Genomic DNA, 12,546 nt, shown 5'->3' with positions numbered 1-12,546 from the left:
AAAACTGTGTCTCCAATCAGGTGATCAGGAGCAAAGAAAATCTATGGGGATTCAGGGCATCTGCAAATGAGTGGGTGCCAGCAATCTGTGCTCCAACAGCCTTCCCAACAAAACCTGCAGCAGGAAAGTAATCAGATGTTCAACTGTTAGAGGACTGTTGAAGAAGGTAGCATTTCAGTGCCTATCTGCACTAGGAACTTGATTCAGTGATGCCCTTTTAGTGAGGGGCAAGAAAAGGAATCGGTGAACCCACATTCAAGATACTAAATAGAATGCCTGCATCAACATGAAGACACAATATTTGTGGAATGAAAATGACATGTAGCCAACCCACATCTGAACACCTTTCTCTCATCTCCATGTCTTCTTTAGATGTTAAACTCTTTGTCTTAGGGATGATCCAATCCCACATATCAAGCATGTCGTTGGTGCTCTTTGTTAGTAAACACCTAATGAAAGCATAGATACATAGTATTTACTGGGCTCCAGCAAAAGCAACTGAAGGGAATTCTCTGTCCTTGGTTATGCAGGAAATTTGATTAGATGATGAATCAGTAGCATTGGGTCTTAATAATCTTTAAATCTATGCCTAACCAAAGTTCACTGAATTCTTTAGAGAAACAATGACTTAATCTGTCTTTGGTTCAGAGCCACTGTATTGAACTTACAGAGGATGAATGACACTTTACAAATACATGGTCTTCTTGCTAGGTCTTTATAATCCTTGCTCATGATCATGGTATTTGACTAACCTCCCAAAAAAACCATGCAGATGCTACTGGAAGAACCCCAGTCTATCCAAAGGATCCATACCAAAGCCCACAGGAAGGTGATGGATCTCTTAACAGATCATTACTAAAATACATATTTATCGATGGCCAAAACTATATCTGAATAAGTGGAAAAATAATGAGTATTTAAAAAATTGAATACACTTTTTCATTACAAACTCTTCACTTAACTCTAACTGCAACTTGTTTCCAAGAGCCTAGAGGGAAGTGAATCATACTCATCAGTAAAATCAGCCTCCCCTGAATCAATCCAGTGATGTAATCCCTATTGTGTAGAGTAATTGCACTGGAGATAATGGCATGGATTTAATGAACGACACATTTCTATATAAGGCAAACTTCATGTATACAAAAGAAGGCAGCTACCTCCAGGGTGCCACCTGTATTACTGTGCAGTGGCAGGGTGCTGTGCTCATAAACAAACTTTGGTAGGAACCAGGGAGCTATGATGTTGAATCTCACAAAAATGATGCCTTTGTGGTTCAAGCTGCTTTTGCATTGACAGAACCGGTACCTCTCCATCTGTGTGACCTGACAGCTCTGACTAAAGTCACTTGTCAGAAACAAGTTGAAGTCACATGGCATCCACTGGCTCCTATGTGTGATCATGCACCATGGCCTTTTAGACACACCTTTGCACTGATTGTCTGATCTGAGTTGAAGAAGTAAAGAAGCAATTCAGTTTGGCAGGCCTTCCAGATCTGTGATTCCTCCTCAGCAGGAGGGCTTTAGTGGTGACACTGCCTGTGTAAGTGGCCTGCCCACAACCCAATTCCCTCTGTGAAACAGCCATGGCTTTCTTGAACTCAGATGCTGTGGCAAGTAATCTGATCAGGTCTCATTGTTTCCAGTGATTCAGAACGAAACTCCTTCTCAATCAGTCCCCAGCACTGCTCCTCATGGGATCTTAGAAAAGAGTGGAAGAGAAAAAAAAAGAAAAGGGAAATGAAAGGAAAGGAAAATTGAAAAATACCTACAACTGTCCCTGTTCGGGTGCCAGTGAGCCTGCTACATACAACCACCTGACTACTCTGATCACCTCTCTAGGAAGCCCATTACAGTGTCTGACGACCCTTTCAAAAAATAAATTTGATCCTCCCCTGATGCAGTTTTGAACCATTCCCATGCATCCTGTCATGGGATATCATAGATTGGCACTTTTCATCCCCTTTCCCTCCACAAGAAGCTGTAGAAAGCCATGAGTACTTAATAATTTTAATGGAAACTTCCCATCTTGATTATACACAGACCAGACTTAGCTGGGTGGTCAAATAAGGTCTGTGTCAGCACTGGAACACCCTTAACACTCCATTCAGTGGCTGAAATTTCCACATCTCTCTCAGCAACCTTCATGCTGTGAGCTGACCATGAAGACATCTCTTGCTTGCGGGAGCACCCAGCAGTGAGCAGGCAGCTACACTGATCATAACCTGGCCACCACTGAGTTAGGAGGCATGAAAGAAAGATGGCAGGGGACTGTGGTGGAACTAGTCTGTCAGGGAAACTGTCCTCTTAAAGCATCCCCCTCTCAGGCAGTCCCTGGAAAAGGAGGAAGAGGAGTCTGATGGCTGAAGCAAGGACTTGAGGATTTGCCCCCAGCAAACCTGACAGAGGGTTTTTGAACAGCAAATAGTTGCTAGCTGCCATGGCTAGTTTCCTCCCTTGAAGAAAGCTAGCAATTCCTCAGAAACACAGAATCACAGAATATTCTGAGTGGGAAGGGACCCACAAGGATCATTAAGTCCAGCTCCTAAGTGAATGGCCCACACAGGGATTGATGCCATGACGATGGCATCATTAGCACCAGGCTCCAACCAACTGAGCTTCATTTGACATTTCTACACCAGCTGCAAGTAAGACACTCATTCTTGAATGCCTGGTGAAAATGAGATTTCTTTTCTTCTCCTCCCCCTGATTTTTGTGTTGGGGCTGGCAGGATCATAGGGCAATGTGAATGCTTGCTACAGAGGGGGCCAGAGGAAGAAAAACAGATGACCAAATAACTTCAGAAGCATGGTGATCGCCTCCAGGGAGCTCCCCTTCATCCTGCTCTCTCATCAGCTGAGAGATATTCAACAGCATCCTACTCTGCTAGTCACTGAATATTTTATATCATGGCTACAACCAGTGCATTTGTATTCTGTTTCTCTCTTTCGTCATATCTATTATAAACGAGTAGTGTCTGGGAACTCTCCCAGGGAAGATTTGCCTGGATGGCTACGGATATTTTATAGTCAAATAGTGAGAGCAAACCAGCTTTCAAGTTCTGTAGTGGGGGAAAAAAAGGTAAAAGAGTTATTAAAAAAATAAATAAATGTCGGGATTTTATACGACTACTTTTTGTAGTGACAGAGCTTCAGTTTGCTCCACGATGGAGCTGGAGATGCTAGAAGAGGCTTGGGATGGGAGACACTCTCTTGCTGGCATTTTCTGCTGCCAGGAGCACTCTGATACACTCTTGCTGGCACGTTGCTTGGCAGGACTGCACTGGCATTAGGTGAGCCAGGGGCTGTGGCCATGACTGCAGGCATCAGGGATAGCTGGGTCTATGGAAGCAAGGCATGGCTCAGGACTGCAGCAACCCCACCTTTGCCCTCACATTTTGGCACATGTAAGATGGATGGGAGGGCAGGGTCTGTCTCTTCCTTTCACAGGGGAAGTCCTACTGAGTCCTTCACCCTCCTCTGACCTAGAGCTGAAGAAGAAGAGCTGAATAAACTTGTTTTGCCCTAAGAACTCTGGGAGGACTTCAGCCAATAGTGGCATCAAGCCTGGTATCAAGGCACTGAGTTTCAATTTGCAGGCAGATATATGGTGGGTTTGCTGGACCAAGTAATGTATTTCACAGGCCAAGAAAAAAAGAACTTTTTTCTTATTTCACTCTCTTTCAATCTCTGTCTAATCAGTCTAATTTTAAAATTTGCTCTCAGCTCAGCAGCACCCACCATGAAAATCATATCGCATTAAGGAGTCTATACACCTCAAAGAAATGTATCAACCTCTGTACAACAAGAGGAAAAACAGGGATCAAAAAGGGCCCATAACATTTGGTATGAAGGGAAAAACCAAAACACGTAAAAGGTGTCTGAAGTTGAGGAACAGAAAATAGCACTTAGAGGCTTTCTTAGGTCTCAGGAGTAACCATCACTGTTGGATAATTTGGGGTAGAGCAAATCAGTAAAGAGTTAAAATGCTAGAAGAAAAAAACCCTGTAATGAATTGATTCTCTAGCATGTCCAGTCCACCCCATCTCCAGACAGACCACCACAAAAGAACTGTTAAACCAAGCTCTTTTCCAAAATCAAGAAAAGGTTAATGAGCTTTTACTTCACCTGTAAAATGAAGGTGGAAATCTGACACAAGAAAAAAAGCAAGAGAGGCCTCCTCTCTCCACATCTCTTTTTTTTTTTTTTTTTTTTTGCCAGCCTCCCACCAGTCTGGACCACTCTTCATCAAAGAATGAGACCCCTTTCCCAGCCTCCAGGAGAAGACAAGCAGGACTTAGGCAGCAGAACTGACTTACCATAAGGGCCAGCTGCAGGGAACACATGAGTTTGCCAGACAGCATCAGCAGCTGGACTCTGTCAGCTAAGCAGGACCAGCAGCTCCAGGAAAATCTGATTTGAGCCAACAATGACAGTGCTCTGCCTGAGCAAGCTGCCACCGCCAGCATGACCACAACATGGAGCAGCCTGTCTCCAGGGGGAATCCAGGTGTGTGAAAACACCTCTGACCTAGCCCAATTCCAAGTGCAGAGAGCAAATATGAACCCTCAAAACACAGACACAGATGGAGACCTGCTCAGTGAACTGCAGCCCAGCTCCTAGCCCCGACACTCATGGTGTCAAGGTTTCAGCCTTGCCCAGATTTTGCAGTTTAACCTCTCAGCCATGCCACATGTGCACAGAGATGTGGCCAGGCTCAGGAGCATGCTCCCTCCCAGTGACATCTGCAGTACTCAGCAGAGAGAGGTTAATTAACCCTGCTTATTGAAGGGCGGACACATTCCTGCCTGGGCCCTGATTTTTCAGTCAGGCTCTAGTCCAGCAGGTGATTAATAACCCTGTGTGCTGTGCGAAGAGTGCATCTATTATTCAAATTAATGAAATTATAATCAAGAGGTGACGAATTAGCAGTTGCTCCTTGACTGGATATGGAAACTCATTAGTGTGCCAGGCGCTTCTGCGAGTGGTGCTCGCTGCACTTGAGGCTGACAGGAGCCAGGCAGAGCAGGCAGCCCCTGGGCACAGCTGGGGGAACACACATCCTGCACCCCAATGCAGCAGTGGCCACCCCAGAGCTCTCTGGTTCACAAAGTCCCCACTCACTCTCTGAATGGACAGACTGACTGTAAAGTGCTGCCCCAAGGATAGGCTGTGACAGCCTCACAACCCTGACACCCTGCTAGGCTACGGGACAAGCATTTGAGTGCAGCAGCCCACCCTGCTGCTTGGAGTACTGGAGCAGGACTCCCACCCTCTGGAATTGCTGCTTGCAGGCACAGATGCTGGGGCGAGAGGCTGGAGATCTTCCCCAAGAGCCCACATGAGGCTGAGTTACCCTCCAGCAGAGGGGACTCACCGATGTGCTTCCCGTACATGTGGTAGTAGAAGGAGACACAGTAATACTTGGCAGTGATGTTGTACAGGGGGCTGATGAGCCGGGCTTTGTCTCCTGTCACCCGGGGCCGGGACGCCTCGATGAACATGTAATAACCTGCAGAACGAGAGGGAAAGGTGGGCAAAGGCAGCAGGAACTGGGTCTCCCTTCCTCCAAATGATGGGATGCCAGTGTGGCTGGGAGACCACCCCTCCTCAGGGAGACACGGCTTTGCTGTGCCCAACTGCTCTGCACCCTCTGTGATCCCGGCCAGAGACCCTTGCAGGATAGCCCCAGTGCCTCCCCTGCCTCGGCAGTATTTATGGAAGTGTGGGAGAGACAGGCACCTGGAGAGCTGCTGTGAGCACACGGAGCACGTGAACCCCTGAACATGCACATCCGTCTGGTGCACAAAGAGCCTCAGAGCTGACTGCACTGTGCAAGGAGAACACCAGAAAGAGAAAACGTTCCAGACTAATTTCTCTGCCTCAAGTAGAGGGAGAGAGGGTTCGGTACATCTAGCCTGAACAATGTTGTCTGAAGAGAACAATACCAAAGCAATTGTTAACAGCCCAGGGAGGAAGAGATTAGCCATTTAATTTGTTAACATAATTTTCAATGCTCAGTCAGGTTGGGTGTACTGAACACTAATGGGAGAAACCATTTCCTTAGCGGGCCATTGGATGTTTCCCATTTTTTTCTGAGTTCAAAGATATGTGTTTGCATACAAATTTACTTTTCTTATTAGAGAAGAGGGACATAGTATCCACTTAAACTGGGAGCATGTGCTCCACACACAGCTAGGGTGAGCAATACATAACACCAGCCTCCTCCAGATAGAGGTGAGGCTTCCTCCAGCCCCAAAGGCAGCTCCTGTCTGGTCTCTCATGCTTCTGTGCTTGGTACTAGGGAGATCTGTTCACATCCCTGAATAATTCTTTGAGGAAACAGCTCGCTAAAACCTACAGGGCCATTTCTAGGTGTTAGAGATATTCTCCTACTTGTTTATCCATCTTTTTCTTCAAAACAAGCATCAAACAGTGCAAGAGCATTAGGCATCAGGCAATTAGCTGACAACAAGAACTAATGCTCACACTATTCCCCTCAACAAAGTTGTGGGTGTTCTAATTGTGTGTTTAATTCCAATCAGTAACATGCAAATGAACTGCCTGCTGCCTGCACCCCATGTGAAGTAGAAAGCAGAGCTGCCCTCCATCAGCTCCCGGAGCTGTAAGGCTCCCGACAAGAGACGGTGTGCACCTCCCCTCCCCTGCCGAGCCAAAAGACACCCGGCCTTGTGCCGACCCTCTGGCGTGCCGCTGATGTCCGTGGGGGGCCCCGTGTTGACGGTGCGCTTGGGGTTCTGCGTCAGGGCGTTCTGCCGCGTCCAGTCAAAGTTGTCCATCTTGTCCTGCACGAAGCCGCAGATCTTCTCGTCCTCAAAGCGGCAGGTGTTATCTGTGGGGATGGGAAGGGAAGGGCTGCTCAGCTGCAGCTTTTCCAACACCCTCTCCAAGCTGCCTGGGTGCTCACAGCAGGGCTGTGTCACCACTCAGGCTCTGTGTCAAGCCAGGGGCAGACGGGCAGCCCCCGACCTCAGGAGGAGGGTGAAAAGGAAAGCATCAGAGAAATCGGAGAAATCACAGAATGGGCTGAGCTGGAAGCAGCCCCAAAGTCCATTCAGTTCCAAACCCATTGCCATGGGCAGGGACGCCATTCCCTAGATCAGGTTGGACAGGGCCCCATCCAACCTGACCTAAAACACTTCTACAGATGGGGCACCCACAACATCTCTGGGCAGCCTGTTCCAGTGCCTCACCATTCTCTGAGTAAGGAATTTACTCTTGAAATTGAATCTAAATGTCCCCTCTTTTATTTAAAAATGTCCCCCCTTTTCCTATCACTACCCATAATACATCAGTGACCAGTGTTACTACAGAAGTGTTAATCCAGGCTGATAAATGTGATGGTCTGACAAAATGAAAAAAGGCTATTATGGCTAAAGAGATTCTCTGAGAGATCTGAAGGGGCAAATGTGGAGGAAGGTAAAAAGATCACCAAAGGCAAACTGGATACAAGGGCTTTTATATCAGAACAACTTGATGGTAGAATAATTTCCCCAGGAGAGAGGAAAAAGTAGCAGCAGATGACCCCCCTTCAGGCTATATATTTAACTAAACTACGACACACATGAAAAAAAATCAGCTGTGGAGAAGAGGTCAGCTCAGCACGACAAACGTGTCATTTAGCCAGAGTACATCTAATTTACACCAGCTAAAAAGCACATTTGATTTTGCAGCTTATGCTGGTTCCTCTAACAAAATAAAACACATAGGTAAAAGATTTTTATGTAGGATCAACCATATGGGCAATAGGGCTCACTTTTATTGCTACCACAAGACAGTTACACCCTACAGCAATATTGTAAGACAGATGAAAAATCTCGTGCATAGACATAACCCAATATGGACTTGCAGAGATTGGAATGAATTGGACATGACCAGGCTTAAGATTGTAACCTTTGTGTTAAAAAGGTAGTTTTGAGTCACAAAAGCAAAGGTCAAGAACCTGCTTTACACTGCTGACACAATAGGAGAGGGAAGGATAAAACAGGCAAAAAAGAAAGAGGAAACAGGTCCAAGAATCAATGTGAAAACTGCCATGTGTTTTGAAAGGTACCTGGGCAGAAACCAGAGCTGGAGAATTAATTGGAAGTGGGATCTTGGACCTTCTGAGTGATGTAGATATAGCAAGCACAGATATCTTTAATTGCTGCTTTTAAGTAAGTGCAAGGAGGTGTGCTGTGAAACTGAAAGATAAAGCCATGAAAGAACACATACACAAAGGAAAACTAGGCTCTTGATGAGGGCTTGGAATGTGCTAGGAACCTCATCCATGGCATGCTGGTGCAAGACTCAACTTCTTGGGGTTTACCTCCCACAATTGTTTATCACGCCTAGATGAAGGGAAGCCCAAATGCCTCCTGGGGCTCCTGCATTCTTGTATCTTCAGTAATGACTTGCTCTGGTTCCTGGGCAGGAGGCTTTTTCTCCTAGTGTGCATGACTGGCAGAACATGTAGGACATGGGCTGGGTGACAAGGATGGGACACAAAAGGGAAGTTTTCTGCAATGCCAGGGCGAAAGGCTCCAGATGCAGCACAATGTGATGGTAGGAGCTTCATACATCTACCATACACAACAATATCTGTTCTCTTGTACCAGAGAAGTGAGACTACCCATGAAATGAACAGAATCTTGAGATTCTGATCTTGAGATGCTGCACCTTCTGGTGGCTCCCCTACTTTCTGGTGGCTAGCATCCTCCCCATCCCCTCCCATTTGGAAATGAAAACAACTGTAATCCAAATGGACATCAAAGGTCTGCACACCCGTGGGGTAGGGAATTGGGTTCCCCTTTCTTGCCCATCTCTTTCCAGCATCCCATCAAAGCAGTGAGAAAACAGGATGCAGCCTCCTGAGGTAACCTGCAAAAACGTCTTTGCCAGCATGGGTTGGACAATGTGTGGCAAGCCAAGGGCCTGGTTCACAGACCAGGGCAGCTGGGTTTCCTGTAAACTCAGCGGGAAACGCTGCATGCCCACTCCTTTGGGCTGAGCACAGCCATCGGGAGCTTGTCTGGGCTGGCACTTAACTGCTGATTAACCCTGGCTAAGTGCTTTCCACTCAATCTGCTCATTTCTAATTAGCATGCAAATCCAAATTAGCCACTGCTCTGCAGTGCCTAACACAGGAGCCCCAATGGCATCTGGGGCTGAAGGAGAAGGGAGCAGAGGACAGGGCAGATGCTTGCAGGGTCTGAGACAGGGTAGCTATGTGGGGGCCTCTTTCATCCCCAGAACAAAGAGATGGAAGGAGAAAAGAGTCAGAAGGTGGCTCCTAAGGGTCCTTCCTCAGCTGTTTTGGCTGAGAGAAGGGAGTTCATGGCTGTACCAGATCCCCAGTAGTCCTCAAAGGAGACGCTGGAGCCCACAAGCTTGCTGATGTTGCTGGAAGGTGTAATACCCCTGGTTTCTCTCCACTGCACCAAAAACATCTGCATGACTCCAGCTCATGGGTTGCCAGCTGCAGTTAAAAGAGGCACATTTTCTCTCAGAATGGCATTATCTTACACAGCAGGATCCACAAGGACTGTCCTTTTGAAAAAGCACCAGGGCGTTTTGCACCTCTGACCCTGCTGAGAACATGGACTTTAAAAGAAAGATGACATCTTTCTCCAACACAGAATTACCTTAACAGGGAATATCAGGTGGAAAGCAGAGTTGGAAGCTGTAACACAGAGGTCAGCCAGGCAACTGATTGAGAGGGAACAAACCACAAATGAGGAGGCACAGAAATCAAAGGAAAGGTAGATTAAGGAGAAAGCACAAGCTCAGGTGGGTATCAGAAAGAGTTGTGCAAGACAAGAGGACCTGAGGACAGCATTCCAAACCTAGCACCAAGGCCTGGTTGTGCCAGCCTGGTGGACTACTGTGCCTTCATTTGTACGAAGCCACACACATGGGATGAGACAACTCAGAGAAGTTGACTCAAAAGTCTTATAGACCGCTCTTTTAACATCCACATAGGGCCCTGAGTGCATTTTATCTTCTCACCCAAATGTAGCTTCTTCCAGAAGGCAACGCTTCTAGCAGAGTGCATAAAATAGAGAAAGCTCCCATGCACCACAGATCAAGCAATGCTATTGCTTAATCAACAACATGATCCACCTTACGTGCCACACCACTTGCTGTGCAGAAGTTTGAATCTCCAGCACATCACCTCTGCTTAGCTTGGGAGCTCAAGGCACTTTGCAACACCTAATGAACAAGGCTTCTTAATTTGTGTAGTGTAGCAATGCCTCTCTCTACATATCTTCTGCATTATATGTGGGGAAATAGATGCACAGAGTATAGAGAGACACATTTAAGGTCACAGCAGGCAGTGCCTAGCTGGAAACAGAACCCAAGTGCTCTAACTCCTGGTCCTTTGGTACAAAACAAGCCACAGGAAAGCAAAGCTCTGTGGTTTCTCTGAGCTACAATGGAGATGCCATGAATAACTAGGAAGTGTTCAGTTTGGGAGACTGCCAGCATGTCACCCCTTGGTGGCTATCAACAAGGTTCACCAGGACAAACCTGGCAGATCCAGCCAAGAAAAAAACCTTTAAATCACCTGCTGTCCCTCAGAGACCACAGAGGTGATCTGACTTTTGACCTTGACTATGTGATGCAAACCTTCTTGAAGACTTTTGTCATTTGCCAGGGATTCTGGTTCATCCTCAAGGAGTAAAGGAAGCTTCCTCTTTAAAATTTAAACAGTGGATTTAAATACTGAACACAGAAGTTCTCTGGATTGTTACAAGTAAGGTGGAGGTGTCAGGGGAGCTGGCTCCTCAAAGCTGGATTTAGTGCTGTCTTCACCACACAGATTTCCTTGGCAGGCTTTGCAGTGGTGGCAGTTCAGAGTGCAGAGATATTTGCTCTCAGTTACAGACACCTTCATGTGTTCCCAGGGGAGAGACCCTCTACTGTGGCTATTAGCATTTCTTGTTGCTTTGCCTTCTTGAGAAACATAATGGAGGTTTTCCTTTCAAGTCCTTAGGGGAAAGCCATCCCTGGTTCTGAAATCCTGTCTGCCAGATGAATGCAAAAAATAATACTCCTATTCTAGCTGCAGACTATGGGTGAATAGCAGATGGAGTGCACTTGAATAAAATTGCCTTCATCATTTTGCTGTGGCCTGACAACTGACACTGGATTGGAGCCATGCTCTGAGCCCCAGCTCAGTTGCAGACCTGCTGTGTGACCCACAGGCTATCATTTTCTGGGCATCAGTTTCCCCATCTAGAAAATGAAGATAATGAGAACTGTATTGAGACCTCAAAGTAGTAATGATGTAAGAAAGAATATTTAACAGTTTCTCCCATGACAATTTTCTAGGGATTTTATAACCAATAATGGGAGAAAGCTTCACAATGCTGTAAGTGGCTTTGCCATCCTATTTGCCATCCTATTTGCCACCAGGATACAAGGAACTGTCACCTCTTTTAACCTTTGCATTACAAAACATTCTTGAAGAATGGGCACAAACTCAAGTAATCCAACTCTAAACACAGGCTGACATCTCATTCCCACATGTTCCTACCTGAACAAACTTGGATTCCTCTGGACTCTGAGCATTATCAGAGACCAGACACACCAGCAATAGATGGTAAGCAACAAGCCAGGCTAATCTGCAACAACCAACATCTGCCATGGATCACCACGCACTGTACTTGCTCATGGTCCCAAAATCATGGGACCATGGGCAAGTACAAAAATCATGTGGGTTTAGCACTGCACACAGCCAGACTGCAGGTATGTGAGAAACAGTGTTGCTGCTCTGAAAGGGCAAGACAGGTTGGCCAAAAAAACCCAAAAAAACCCCAACTATCCCATACATTTCTTGATGACATCATCATCAAGGTTACAAGGTTACATCTGGTAAAACAAGGGAAACCAGAACACCCAGGGAGGAGGAGCTGTAACGGCTTGCGGGGCAGCACTCCATGGAAAGCAAATGTTATATCCAAATAAAATTGCAGAGAAGGATAGAGAAGATTCCCCAGCACTGGAATGTGGTCATGACATTAAAACAATCAGTTATTCTAAGAGAACTTTAAGGTAAAATCTTAGAATTCAGATAATTCTTAGGCAGTTTTTAAAATAAAAATTCTGCTTTTTAGAACCAGATTTACTGATTTTTAAGAGTCAGTCTGACTGATAATCTCTAAATATTTGAAATTCCCAATGTCTTTTGTTCACTTCCTGTGCTCTTCCTTTGCTTTTCCTTTATAACCCAACACCTGGCTCTGCAACCATGCCACACGCATGCTTGCCCCAATGTTATTAACATCTTATTAGGCTGAGAGAGAAAATGCATGAAGAAGTAATTGTATTAAGTGACTCTCAGAGTTTGTAAATTAATCACCATTGTGCATGCCCTTGGATCAGGCTGCCAGAGGCATTAATCATCTAATCTTTGCCTTTCACTCCAGAGTTTTCAATGTTTGCTCCCAGAATTTGGCTCAGCAGCTTAGTGTGAACTTTTCCCTGGGGGTGACGGTAGCAGAGGAAGTATGAAAACAAGAGGTAGCAGGAGGGATTTCCTCATTTTT

At 46.0% G+C, this 12,546-nt stretch overlaps 1 protein-coding gene across 7 annotated transcripts in view; it reads right to left on the bottom strand.

Annotated features, from left to right (window-relative positions):
- Positions 1-12,546, bottom strand: part of MDGA1 (MAM domain containing glycosylphosphatidylinositol anchor 1) — a 174,549-nt gene that overhangs the window by 46,020 nt on the left and 115,983 nt on the right. For all 7 annotated transcript variants that reach the window (XR_010359290.1, XM_064414574.1, XM_064414576.1 and 4 more), the window contains 2 exons: positions 6,696-6,848; positions 5,373-5,507 (listed from right to left, as the gene is read on the bottom strand). Coding sequence is in view for 6 of the 7 variants with exons in the window: in XM_064414574.1 (XP_064270644.1) it covers positions 5,373-5,507; positions 6,696-6,848 (288 nt within the window). In the remaining variant the exon portion in view is untranslated. The remainder of the gene's footprint in view (positions 1-5,372; positions 5,508-6,695; positions 6,849-12,546) is intronic.

This window comes from Passer domesticus, chromosome 3 (assembly GCF_036417665.1).
Source record: "Passer domesticus isolate bPasDom1 chromosome 3, bPasDom1.hap1, whole genome shotgun sequence".
In the NCBI taxonomy this organism is placed as follows: domain Eukaryota; kingdom Metazoa; phylum Chordata; class Aves; order Passeriformes; family Passeridae; genus Passer; species Passer domesticus.
Note: the sequence above shows the minus strand (reverse complement) of the source record. Positions and strands in the feature narration are given on the sequence as shown.